The sequence below is a fragment of the Chamaea fasciata genome, unplaced genomic scaffold (genome assembly GCF_029207755.1).
Source record: "Chamaea fasciata isolate MVZ Bird 193981 ecotype frontalis unplaced genomic scaffold, bChaFas1.0.hap1 SCAF_1, whole genome shotgun sequence".
NCBI lineage: Eukaryota > Metazoa > Chordata > Aves > Passeriformes > Sylviidae > Chamaea > Chamaea fasciata.
Genome location: NW_027094086.1, coordinates 86,639,622 through 86,652,514, shown reverse-complemented (window position 1 = coordinate 86,652,514; position 12,893 = coordinate 86,639,622). Strand labels below are relative to the sequence as shown.

The 12,893-nt window shown below is 40.3% G+C and overlaps 1 protein-coding gene across 3 annotated transcripts in view; it reads right to left on the bottom strand.

Moving 5' to 3' along the window:
• The window catches only part of DSP (desmoplakin), a 39,216-nt gene that overhangs the window by 4,335 nt on the left and 21,988 nt on the right, over nt 1-12,893 (bottom strand). Inside the window, exons 13-23 of one of the 3 annotated variants that reach the window (XM_066187800.1) lie at nt 12,719-12,845; nt 11,997-12,201; nt 11,270-11,487; nt 10,352-10,518; nt 9,905-10,043; nt 7,708-7,901; nt 6,672-6,834; nt 5,993-6,076; nt 4,986-5,093; nt 4,213-4,311; nt 1,081-3,372 (exon numbers count right to left, since the gene is read on the bottom strand). In XM_066187800.1, the coding sequence (XP_066043897.1) occupies nt 1,081-3,372; nt 4,213-4,311; nt 4,986-5,093; nt 5,993-6,076; nt 6,672-6,834; nt 7,708-7,901; nt 9,905-10,043; nt 10,352-10,518; nt 11,270-11,487; nt 11,997-12,201; nt 12,719-12,845 (3,796 nt within the window). The remainder of the gene's footprint in view (nt 1-1,080; nt 3,373-4,212; nt 4,312-4,985; nt 5,094-5,992; nt 6,077-6,671; nt 6,835-7,707; nt 7,902-9,904; nt 10,044-10,351; nt 10,519-11,269; nt 11,488-11,996; nt 12,202-12,718; nt 12,846-12,893) is intronic. The other 2 variants (XM_066187809.1, XM_066187818.1) reach the window with 2 other exon arrangements.

The following is a 12,893-nucleotide window of genomic DNA, read 5'->3' as shown; positions in this document are numbered from 1 at the left end:
TGCTTTCCTGTTAGTTTCACATGTCACTCCGAACAATTTTACCTGCGTTGCCTTCCATTTTAATTCATGCAGTGTCTTTATATATGCATATGCACAAACACCCACAAGCATGCATGTTTATATGCAGTCCATATTAAACTGAACACAAGTTTATCTACTTGTAATACATGCATATATATAATACATATATATATATATATGCACAGGTGTTGTATAATCCCAAATGTTAGTATTTTTTTAATATCACTATTAGGATTTTTAGAATAAAGGATACACGAGAAGAGAAATGTAAGGGATGTGTCCAGGAAAAAAAAAACTTCACAAGTGCTCACTCATATAGATTTAAAGAGTAGCTCTTTGTAGAAGAAACTAGGCAGAAGAACAAAATATTAAAAAATGTTTTCTTTAACTTGCTTATGTTGTCACCTGAAGTTTAAGAAATAAGGGCCAGTAGTAAAATTTGCAAATGCCCTTAGTGACTTAGGAACATAAATCCCCAAAGCAATCCATGAAAGATAAGCTTTTAGTACCTCAAGTACAGCTGACAACATGACTTCTAATCCTCACTTGGAGTCAACATCTTACCCAGCTAATCAGCACCTTGACAGCTTGTTGGTTCTGGGGTTTTCAGCCAGTTCAGCTTGTGACAGCATTCAAGTCAGCCTCAAATGATGGCTTTAACCCATCCTGGCTGAAACAGCCTGGGAAGCACACAGCCAGCAGGGAACTGTTAAAGCACAGTGGTACTCCACGTGCTCCCATTTTTCCCTAGGATGGTTTTCTGGACACTGGCTCAGAACAGATTTTTTCTGGGGCAAGGCCTGAGAACAAGGCTCTCCTAGGTGATGAGAGCTTACGGCTCCCTAGAACAGTTCCCAGGGAGTAAAGAGGCTAGGGAAGTGGCCAAATCCTGCCATTTTTGTTTAAAACTTAACCAAGAGGAAGGGTCATAAAGGGGATATCAGTCACAAGTACAGTGACTTCAAACAGCAAAGGGCAAATTAATTTGCTCAAATTGACACTGCAATTAATTATATATTTGAGAAACAGTAAAGCTGGGATCAAAATATGTGTGAATACCTCTAGAGCCTGCTTTTGGAATTTTTCAATTTCCTGTCTCAATTTTTCCCTTTCTTTCTGTAAATCATTAAGCAACCCCTGAAGTTCCAGGGTTTGCTTGCTGCTCATCTGAAGCTGATTCTTTAGTTCAGCAATGGTGGTATTTTTCTCATCAACTTCATTTCTGACCATTCTTAGGTCATCGTACTCCAATCTAACATTTCGCAGCTCCTCCTCCAGTAACAAGTGTTCCTTGGTAAGGTTCTCGGTGAGAGACTGAAGCCTTTCAATCTCTATTTTGCACTCATTCAAGGCCTTGCTTTTTTCCTCAGAGGTTTTCTGTAAGTGCTCATATCGTAGGTGAGCCTGCTTTAATTGCTCCTGTTCTTGGACCAACTGACGACGTAAAGCCTCAATATCAGATGTGTATTTTCTTAACTCCTCCATGTATCTTTGCTTCTCTCTCACATGACCATCTAATACTTCTCTTTGGTGTCTAAGGTCATCTTCATTCCTCTTCTTTACAATAGACACTTCCTCTATCTGCTGTGTGAGATTAGTTATTTTAACCGACTGGTCTCTCAGAGATCTCCTCATGCCTTCTATTTCCTCCTCCAGTTTTTTCCTCCTGGATGTTTCCTCCATCAGATTTTTGTTCTGTCTGCAAAGTTCCTCCTCCAGCTTATGTTTCTGAATCTGCAAGTCTTTTACAGTGCTCTGGAACTTTGCACTTTCTTGATCCCTGCCTTTTTTCTCTTGTGAAACTCTTTCATAGTCAATTTTCAGTCTGGCCAGTTCCTGCTCTTGAATCCTCAGCTTGTTAATTGTCTCAGTTGCACTCGTGTTTGCTTTCTGCAGGTCAAACTGGACTCTTTTCAACTGACTGTTCTCATCCTCCACTTCTTTCCTCTGACTTGTTTCTACATCCAACAATTTTCTCAGCCTTTCAATCTCCTTGTTTCTTTCCTTAATGGTTTTAGAAGCATCATCAAGTGACTGTTTGTACCGCATGCTTTCATCAGAGTGTCTCTGAATAACTTGTTTTAGTTCAATCTCCAGCTGCTGTTTCTTCTGAGAAAGCTCTGAGCCAGCTGCCTTCTGCTGCTGAGCATTCTCTTCTATTTTCCGTAGATTATCTGTTGTCTGACTTATTGTATTCTTCAGTCTCCTAATTTCCTCACACAAATTCCTATTTTCTCTCATGGCATTATCAAGCTGTGTTCTATAATTATTTGTCTCCTCTTCCTTTTGCAAGGTGACCTGGTGAATTGTGTTCTTTGTGATATTAATCTCAGTTTCATATTTGTTCTTTAAACTAATAATTTCCTCATCATAACTGTTTCTTACCTTAGCCAATTCATTTTCAAGTTCCCATCGGCTTTTAGCCTCTTCCTGAAGCTGAAGCTTTAGCCTTTCCAGCTCCTTAGTTTTATCCTGAATGGTTGAGGCAGCCTCCTCAAGAGCCTGCTTGTATCTTGAGTTGTCCTCCCCACGAAGCTGAATGATCTGTTTCAGCTCCAGCTCTAACTGATGCTTCTGCTGTGACACCTCAGAGCTGCAAGCCTTCTGCTGGAGAGCATCTTCTTCTGCCCTCCGCCGTTGGTCTGTTGTTTGCAGAATGGCATCGTTCAGCCTCACAATCTCATCCTTAAGGTCTCTGTTCTCTCTTGTCAGTCTGTCAACCTGGGCTCTGAGGCCTTTTGCATCGTCATCTTTTTGTGCAGCTATCTGCTGGATTGTTGTCTTCTTAATATTAATTTCTGTTTCATACTTGTTCTTTAAATTACTCATCTCCTCGCTAAACTGGTTTCTTACCTTAGCCAGCTCATTTTCATACTCCCTCTTCCGTGTGCCTTCGTCCTGAAGAAGAACCCTTAATCTTTCTATCTCGTACTCCTTCTCCTTGATGACCTTCTCAGACTCTAACTTTTGCCAACCAAGGCTGTCTTTCTCATTTTGCCTTGTTTTTTGCAGTTGGTCATAGTCATTCTTCTGCTGCTCATATCTATCCTCCAGCAACTTCCTTTTCCTTTTCTCATCTTCAGTCTCATAAGTCAACCTGGTTATTCTGTCATTTAGATCCTTTATTTGGGCATAGCATTTGTCTAGGTTTTGCTTAGCAGAATTTCCATCCATTTCAGCTTGTCTTTTCATTTCTTCCAAACTCATCAGCTTTGCCTTGAGCTGAGAAATGTCCATCTGGTACTTCTGCAGATTTTGCTCCAGGAATTTATGTTTGTTGCTTGTCTCTGAATTTGAATCCCTAGCAAGCCTGAGTTCCTCTTCCAGGAGTTCAATTTTGGTGTTTTTCATCTGCAACATGATAGCAGAAAAACAAACAAACAGAAAAACTCCCATAAATATTTGTAACAACTGTTTCAGAATCATCACATGCAATAAAATATACACTTGTAACACTGACAAAAAAAAATTTTAATACATTTTTTCGCTGCTTCAATGAGAGCTAAATCTCCATTTTTTATTTAATGTCATCAAGACAAATTCTGGAATCCTTATTTATTCAGAGTCAAACTTTACTCTGAAATCAGCATATAATGATTTTCAAAGGGGAAAAGATAGGGGGAGGGAGCTGCATTACTGATAGTAAAATGTGGTGTAGCAGAAGTTCACCAGCAAAGTATGAAATAGTCACCTTTAGAACCTGCCCAGTTTTCAAACAGATGAAAATCACATTCTATATATGCAACTTCTTTAATGGTCCCCTCTGTTTCACTGATCTGTATCAAATCAGAGGTTGCCTCTTTCCAAACGCTTTGGAATATGGTCTAAAATGCAGTGCCCTCAACCATGAGGAGGAAGTTTTCAGCACTGAGGTAGCTGTGCTGTCATTGAGGTCAAAGCTGGGATGGGCAGGGAAGGATCGCTCATGTGCTTGGATGAGCAGCTCCTTATTTACTAAGAGGACCAGTTCTCTACCTCACTTCACACACCACCTCAGAGGTCACTTTGTAAAACACTACTCTTTCACAAAAGATGCATGACACTGCTAATATGCCTCCTTTATAGGACACCTCTTGAGTTCTGGATATAGTTTTGTGAGCTATTTTACACTGTACTTTCTGCTCTGATCAGTAATGGTCTTCTAATCTGTGATAAAAATGAAAGCTACAGAAAATAAAAGAGTTAGAATACCTTCAAATCCTCCATGCTCTTTAACATTTCACTCAAAAATCTGTAATAATCTCCCGATCTTGTAAGAAGTTCTATATAGCGGGACTGAGCCTCATTAGCCTTGAAAAGAAATAGAACTGTTAGCAGCTTGTACTAGAGTTAGACATGAACATACCTATGTTCAGACCATGTACTAGAGTTAGACATGAACATACCTATGTTCAGACCATTTAAAGGATTCCAATCTACTTGAGCAAACACATCACTCGACAAAGTAAAAAGCACATTTTCCACCTCACATATTCACACGACTTTCTGAGGACCCCAAAAGTGTAAATTCTTCCTTACGAAAAGCCCACACCTTTTTTGGCTTTTCAGGATTGTTTGCCCCCCACTGCTGATGTGATATTAAATTCAAGCCTTCATCCCCTGGTTCATCACGCTCTTCCTGTCTGACAGTCACAAGTAACCCAAGTCAAATTTCTCATGGCAGTTAATTCCCAGGCTGAAAGTGACTAAACCACTGGGGCACAAATCTACCTTTCTCACACTATGCATGCAGCTGACACTGCATAGGGATGAGATAAATTCCTGAGGGCTAATCTAATGTTTAAACAAGCCCAGGTCTGATTTTACAGCACAATGACCATTCTGCACTAATTTGTTGTGCTTACGTGCTTAGTGCACATCACCAGTGACAGTGCTAAGTTAGAATACAGCTGGGTATGACTCACAAGGGCTCACACAGACAAAAAAATGTACTCAGAAGATTGAAGAGGAGGGAAGAAAGGTACCTCTTGTAAAATCAGCACTGCAGGAGACTGAACCACACTCTTCTTGATAGGTATGTTGAGCAACGTTTCCAATCCCGAACTGTAGGAAGCAACTTGTAGTTCATAATCCTGAAAAACAAGACAAAAAGCAAGACCCATTTAGAAACAGCCAAAGAATTCTCTGTGAATCTATTTCCAAAAATGCAAGTTTGGGGTTTTTTGAGGGGGTCTTGTTTTCTTAATGAAAAGCTACATTTTTCTCTTGTTTATATTTCTGATGATGTACAGATGACCCTCTGTCATAAATAGTAGCTCATCAGTTCAAGAATCCCTGTGGAGATTCATGAAAGAGAATGCAAGGGAAAAAGAGGAAAAACAGTTTACAAAAACAAGAAGACAACAGTTTCTGTAAGTTGAGGGCTACACAGAGATGAAAAAGATTCATGGGAGTAACAGGTCTAAGTACTGTTATCCACCAAAACTTCATCAGAAATAACAGTCTCTGCATCACCTTTGTACCACATATGCCACGTCGCATTTATAGCAAAATATTTGTCACAGAGAATAAGACTGAGCTGGAGAAAGCACAGATATAAAAGTGACAAAAATGCAAGGACCACAAAACCATTCCATCCATATGTTATTGGTTTTCATGGCTATTGCACACCATTCCTCCCATTAATCTACATTTTTCTTGCCTCCTACATCAGATCCTAATCAGACCTAATTTGTTAGGTACCAATCTGTTCTTGACTTCCTTATGGTTTTTAACATGTGAAATGGAAAGTTTGGTCTGTCTAGAAGGAGGCTTTGATTCACCTGAAGAGAAGCTCTCACTGATATCTGCTGCATGATCCCATAGTCTTCAAGTGGCAAGTACACAAATTGCTTTCATTGTGTTCTGTATTCAGAAGTACTTCACCCGAGCAATTTCTGCACGCACACATCAGGGAGCTGACTTTTCACCCGTCAGCAGAGCAGAGACAATGGGATGTGCCCGACCATGAAAAACCACGCCCCACAAGTACCTTAATTGCAGCTGAGCACTGATCTGCATGCTTGAGAAGCTCCTCAACTTTGTCTCGCTTCCCACAGATTTCACTGTGCAAGTTCTGTCAAGAGAAAAGTGAGCTATGAAACACTCCTGTAACATTTACCAGTATTTCCTCCTGAACATGCTGCCTCCATCAGAAAGCACCTCCAGCGGCAGACTACTGCCTGAAGCTGAGACCTGAAATGACCTGTAGCTGGGCAGTTTTTACTACAGCAAGTTCTTTGAGCATGAGTTTTTTCTCAGAGAGAACACCCAGCAACTGAAAAACCCCCAGATCTGGGAAGGCAGAGTTCCCCGACTTTAGCTTAGATGCATTTATTTTATTTTTATTTTTGTGCTGTAATTTGTCCCATAAGTTGCACCATCTTATAGCCCCTTTAATTCAAAGCTGATGTGTAAAAGTGTCAGTGAATGTGTAGGAGCCAAACACAGTCTTGTTCATCATCTGTTGCAGTGCTGACAGAAAGTAATATGGACAATAATACTTCCTCCCTCCTGCCTTCTACATATGTGGTATTTTTTGGTAGCTTGCATACTTTATAATTCAAAACAGGCCACTGTACTGCAAGACTGCATTGATACTGGTATTTTCTGTATAGCGAAACAATTTAAAATACAGATAACTGAAGACAACTCATTCAGGTGCTGCCTACCTTCTGATCATGCAGGTATCTCATGATAGTGTTGGAATCACACAGCTTTGTGGACTCAATAGAATCCTGCCTGCGCTTGGCATCGCAGATCCACTTGGACAGAGCCTGGTAGAGATCTCGATATGTTTTCAGTTGTTTGATCTGCCTTTCTAAATCCCATGATCTAGGGAAAAAAAAAAAAAAAAAAAAAAAAAAAGGAAAAACCTGTCAAAATGGAAAGTCCCCTCTCTTTCTCTCTCTTAAAACAGTTTCCAGAAATATGACACAGAAATAAACCTACATTAAACTATGGGAAGCTCTCAAAAGGAGATTCTAAACAAAAATTTTAAATAAATGAGAATTGTATTGATTGTTAGTCACCCAATATGGGGTTTCAATACCTCACTTCTGAGTAACTCTGTTTTAAACAGATTTTGGGCCTTCCTGTCAAAAGTGAGTGATGAATAAAACTTGCCGTGATAAAAATCAAGTTCACTGACTTCAGTACTCTTGTTCTCTATTTTCACTGAAGAACCAGCAATCAGTTAGGACTATATTTCATCCTCAGATAAAAAGAAACTAAAACAAACCGTACCCCAATCTCTACCTCTCCCCCTCAAATGGTCAGAATATGCGTTCAGTTCACAATTCAGGTTCAAGATTCAATTTTGTTATTTAATTCTTACCATTAGTTTTTTAACTCCTAAATATAGGGTGTCGAGGAATAAGCAGGGTTGCTTTTTTGAAGGGGAAAATGCTGACTGAAGTACTTGATCCAAGAACATTAGCAAGAATTAAAAAAAAAAAAAATCAGAACAACTCTTTAGCAAGTAGATTAGACATTTGCATTGCTAACTACATTCTTCTGCTGGGTCTTACACAATTCCTTTGGAAGTATGTTCAGCCTATTCACAATTGCTCGAGTCCTATTGCCCTGAAGTCACCGTTTGTCCTTTGGAAGCAAAGATTAGTGCACATCAGTTCTTTTAGACTTCACTGTTAAGATCATCTTGGTAGCAATAGCAAAAAGGAAAAGGCTATGAAAACATGAACAAACCTGTTATCTATCTGCTTATCAGCCCTCTGCCAGCGGTCTATTAGCTGGGTAACTTTGTCACAGTACTTTCCAATGTCCATGTCATAGAGGGTGTATGACTGGCAAGACTGTGAGTGGATCTGAAGTGTTCTCTGCAGCTCATTTTCCAAGGTATTCAGTAATGACTTCTTCATATTTAGGTCTGCTTTCATTTTCTGGGGAAAAAAACCCAAGATATTGTCATTTAATTTGTTCTTGAGAAGATACTGATATTTAACCAATTTAACAGCATGCACAGTATGCTGGGATCTAAAGATGTTTTTAATTCAGTAAGGTATGTATAGGGATGTCAGCTGGACTTAACCTATTTAAAGTAAAACACCTATTTTGGTAAAGTTTGGCTTCAAAATGTGTTTAAAGCTAGACTAAATAATTTGCTAAACCAAAGCCCTCTGCTATAATATTCTGAAGCAAACATTTCAGTTTCCCAGAACTCTGCAGAGCAGTTACCAGAGCAGAACAAGATGCTTGCTTGTTCCTAGAAACAACTGACTAAAAATTTTCAGTAAAGTATAAAAGATTCCTGCACTTGCAACAGCTGTGGAATCAAGCCTCATAAGTGGCATATCCAATTTTTAAACACCTAAAAATCTGCACAATTTTTTTTTCCTATTTACATTTTTATAAATATCTTCGATGGAGATGTTTCTTCACACACACACACTCTTGTTTAGGTACACATACTCACATACTGTGGGCATCACCAAATGGAATATACAGCACAGCCAGTGGTCTGCCTTACATCACCCAGTCACAGGGATGGCTATAGCCTTCAGGGATATGCTCAAGCTTTTTTTGGTGGGGTTTTTTTTTGTGTAGTTCAAATTTACACCAGCTAAGAACAACTCCCAGCAACTGAACTGCAGCTCTCATTTGACATGATAAAAAGGTAATGAGGTTGTGCTCCATTGGCACCACCTATACATTTTCTCCCTACTAAAGGTAAGAACAGAAAATAATGAAAGAGTTCTTGCTCTCCTAAATGTATTCAGTGCACAAAAGGACCAGCAGATAAAGGTGGATGAAAGACTGGATCTGCAAGACAACTTTGTGCTCAGCAAAGCAGTTATTTCCCTTTTCCCCTTGTATAGGCTGGATACTTCTCACTCTAAGATTTGTCCTAGACTCTGTAGCAAAACCAGGATACTAAATGCTACTCAAATTGCCTTATTACACCTAGAGGACAAGGGCAATTAACAAGGCTGTATGCAACAAAGGAGATACTACCTTCAAATTTACATTCACTAGTGATATAAATAAACACATAACAGTGGACAGAAATGGGTTACAGAAACCTCCAGTGCAGCTGCCCTTGCTGTGGGGGCAGCAACAACCAAGGGGGGGAAGAATAACCTACATATTACTTTGAATAATTTCATAGAAGCACAGTTTCCTGAGCTGGAAATGACTGACAAGGATCATTGAGTCCACCTCCTGGCCTTGCACAGGGCACCCCAAGAGTCACCCTACATGCCTGAAAGCACTGTCCAAACACTTATTGACCTCTGTCAGGCTTGGTGCTGTGACCACTTCCCTGGGGAACCTGTTCCAGTGCCCAGTCCACTTCTGGGTGAAGAACCTTTACCTGATATCCAATCTAAACTTCCCCTGCCACAGCTCCTTCCTGTTCCCTTGGGTCCTCTCACTGGTCACCACAGAGAAGAGATCAATGCCTGCCCCTCTGTGGGAATACAGCTAGAGAGCCGAGCTGGGAGTTTTAAAGCTTCCCCTTGTGAAGGAGCCGTAGACTGCAGTGAGGTCTCCCCCTCAGTCTTCTCTTTTCCAGGCTGAACAGACCAAGTGACAGTAGCCACTCCTCCTACAGCTTTGCCTCAAGGCCCTTCACTATTCTCACAGCCCTCCTTTGGACACTATCTAATAACTTCATTTTGTGGGTTTTTTTTTTGTCTTGTGGCACCCAAAACTGCACAGAGGACTGAAGGGGAGGCTGCACCAGAGCAGAGCAGGACTATTCCCTCCCTTGACCAGCCAGCAACACTGTGCCTGATTTACAAAACACTGTACGTCTATATATAAAATACAACAAGATCAGCAGCTCTGTCTCCTGTGGTTTTGGGAGGGTTTCCCCCAGCTCAATAGATCGGTGGTGGCAGCTACAAATTTTGTTTAGCTGTGTCCTTGGGTTTTGGACCCTCACCTTCAGACAAGCACGATAAGCCTCCACTTTATCAAGATCCAAAGGAACAGTCTCCTCTTCAGACAGTCTGACTTCAAAAACTCTGATCACATCTTCTGTTTGCAGAATAACCTGAAGCAGACACCTCAGTGCATTCAAGCTAAAATAAATGATACAAGACAAATCCATTATGGACTAAGGAAAGAACAGTGATATTTTTTATTAATCGCAAATGATTTGCTATAGAGAACAGGTAACAAGAAATTTCTGTGATACCCATGCTTCTCACTTTCTTTTTTAAAGTGCTACAGAAAAGAGAAGAAATTCTCCCAAGTGTCTGTTTCTATCAACGTGCACACAATTCGCAGACAAGAAGGTGTAATTTTACACTACTGGTAACAAAAGGCAGCTTTCTGGACTAAGAATTATGGGAGAAAGTAAATATTGCTATAGCCTCAATTTACTTACCTGTCTAAGTAGCCAGCAGAAACACCATTAATATTTTCCAGTTTTTGAAAGAGGGCATTTATCTCTGATTGCAAGTACACATACTTCTCACAGCCTCTGAAGTTAGGCAGCAAGTCCTTATGCTTATTGAGAGTTTCAGCCATTATTTGAGAATCATTTTGCACACCCTAAGGAAAAAGAGAATGCCTGGTTTATACATTTCTGGTTGGCTGAATGATCATTCTATTCTATTCTATTCTATATTCATATGGAATTGGTCTCCTTATCCAAGCAGTCTGCTCTAACATAACCAGCTTGACTGAGGACTGAAGAAATGGCTGAGCCTGCTTTCTTCAAGGCAAGCACTGTTGAGGAATTTCTTTTTTGTCCACAATTGGTCATATGTCTTTTTGACCATCTGCACTCCAAAACTCAGCTCTGACATGCCAAGGTCCTTCTGCTCTTGAGACCGTAGCAACCTCATCGCCCCATGGGAATTTCTCGCATGCTGAACCTGTTACCTTTTTGTACCAATCTTCTCTTCATGGTGTCCTACAAATCTAAAGAGCTAGGAGAGGGAGAGTAAGTCTCATGTATCCAGTGTGTACCCCATAGACAGCAATTTACAGATAGCTGGTTAAGTGAAGTCCTTGGAAAAGGATTTTAACGGCACTTTACTCTGGATGAGGCTTAACATGAAACCACAGCCACCTGACATCAGGTCTTTCTGTATTTCTTGCCCAGAAGAATTTGATTTTTAAAATTCTAGAGTCAACTTTTTCTACTTGGAAGGTAAATTCTAATCCAAATCATTATGGTTAGCTTTCAACTGAGAATTTTCTGCACAGGACGTGTGTCTTTCCCAGCTGATCATAAACAGAACTGCAGCACAAAACCATACTGAGCTTGAGATCCTCAAAGAAAAACATCCACAGTTACCTCTAAATCCTTTATTCTGGCTGAAAAGTCGTGCATAGCTCCTTGATCCACTCCAAGAGGAGCTCTTTGAACCATCTGAATCTCAGAAGCTTCAATCTGACGCCGAAGTTTCTGAAGCTCCATCAGCAGCCAGGCCTCCTGTTTCTCATACTCTCGGTTTCTCTCATTAACAATAATGGTGTTTGAGGACCCCAAGGAACAGGTCTCAGTTGGGACCACTGCAAAATGAATTAGGTAGGCATCAACTGCCAGAGTACAGAACAGGAACATGTAGGAAGCCAAGGCAGTGCCCAAGTGATCCAAGCACTGAGTTGATCTGTAGAACTGAGAACAGGTGGGAGATCTGAGCCCTTAGGCAACTGTTTCGGGGAATGAAAACTCTCCTTCACAAAAATATAAACTTGCATCCTAAAATGCAGCAGTAAGATTATTCTTCCTAATAACAGAAAACGTACCAGATGGACTAAATTCCTCTCATTCTCCCAGCAAATTCCATGAATTTTGAGCACTATTCCCAGATTCCCACCAAAGGAAGGGAGAACAAAATCTTCCCCTGTGCATGGCCAGTTTTGTTATGTTGGGAGACTGCAGAAGAGCTCTTGAACATATTCCCATTCACATGTTGAAGAGAACATGTTCACATAAAAAGAATGCACCACTCACACTACCTCTGGAACAAAGAGACCCCAGCAATCCAAACCCTACAAAAGCCAGGACGACAACAAACCTGTTTGTGGCTGTCGTGGTTGATTAGGCAGTTGTATGATCAGTGTCTGGTAGTGCTTCTGAGCATCAGTGAACTGGCTCTGCATCTTTCGTTTGTCTTCATCACCAAACATCTCTGAGCCTTGGCTGTTCCTGAGGAATTCTTGATAATGGATCTCCAGGTCAGTTATTATTTTTTGGTAATCTTCCTTACGCATTGTTTTCAGCTGAAATAAGGAAGAAGGGGATTTTTAAATAAAAGAAAAAAGAAAAGCAATTGGGGAAGTTTTATGACTAGTTAATCGTTAAGGAACAAACTACTTAATCTATACAAAACCCAAAGTAATCATTTTAGAATAAATCCTAACTAGACTGTCTCTAAAAGTATGGTGCTAAGAGTACCACCTGAGTTAATCTATCCTTGTTAGTATCCTTTTATACCTTAGGAGCAGTTTGAAATTCTACCTCTTACTCTGTTCATCCATACCCATGTACAGTGGGAACAAGTACAGCAAGTATGTAATCAATTCCCTTAGCTAATCTTCCTGCTTATCTGTATTGTGTTTGAGTAGGGAAGCATTTTGTTTCTCCTTTAATAAAATCACAACTTCCATATGTGCAAGTGTTTGTGCAACCAAACTAGCAAAAAGGAAGGCCCATGGTTTTGTAGAACGTACATCTGCACAGGGTCTGCTTGGGATATCAGGTCATGGATGTCTCTGACCTGAGGGCAAGGTGTCTTACCTTGGCAATAGTCATGGCTCTGATTTTCTCAATGTCAATCATGCAGTAATGCCAGGACACCAGGCTCTTCATGTTGATATACAGCTGGTTCCACAAAGCTAAAATAGCTTCATAGTATTGCTCAATTCTGGCATGAGGGGGGGAAAAAAAAAACAAACAAAAAACCCACGATCAA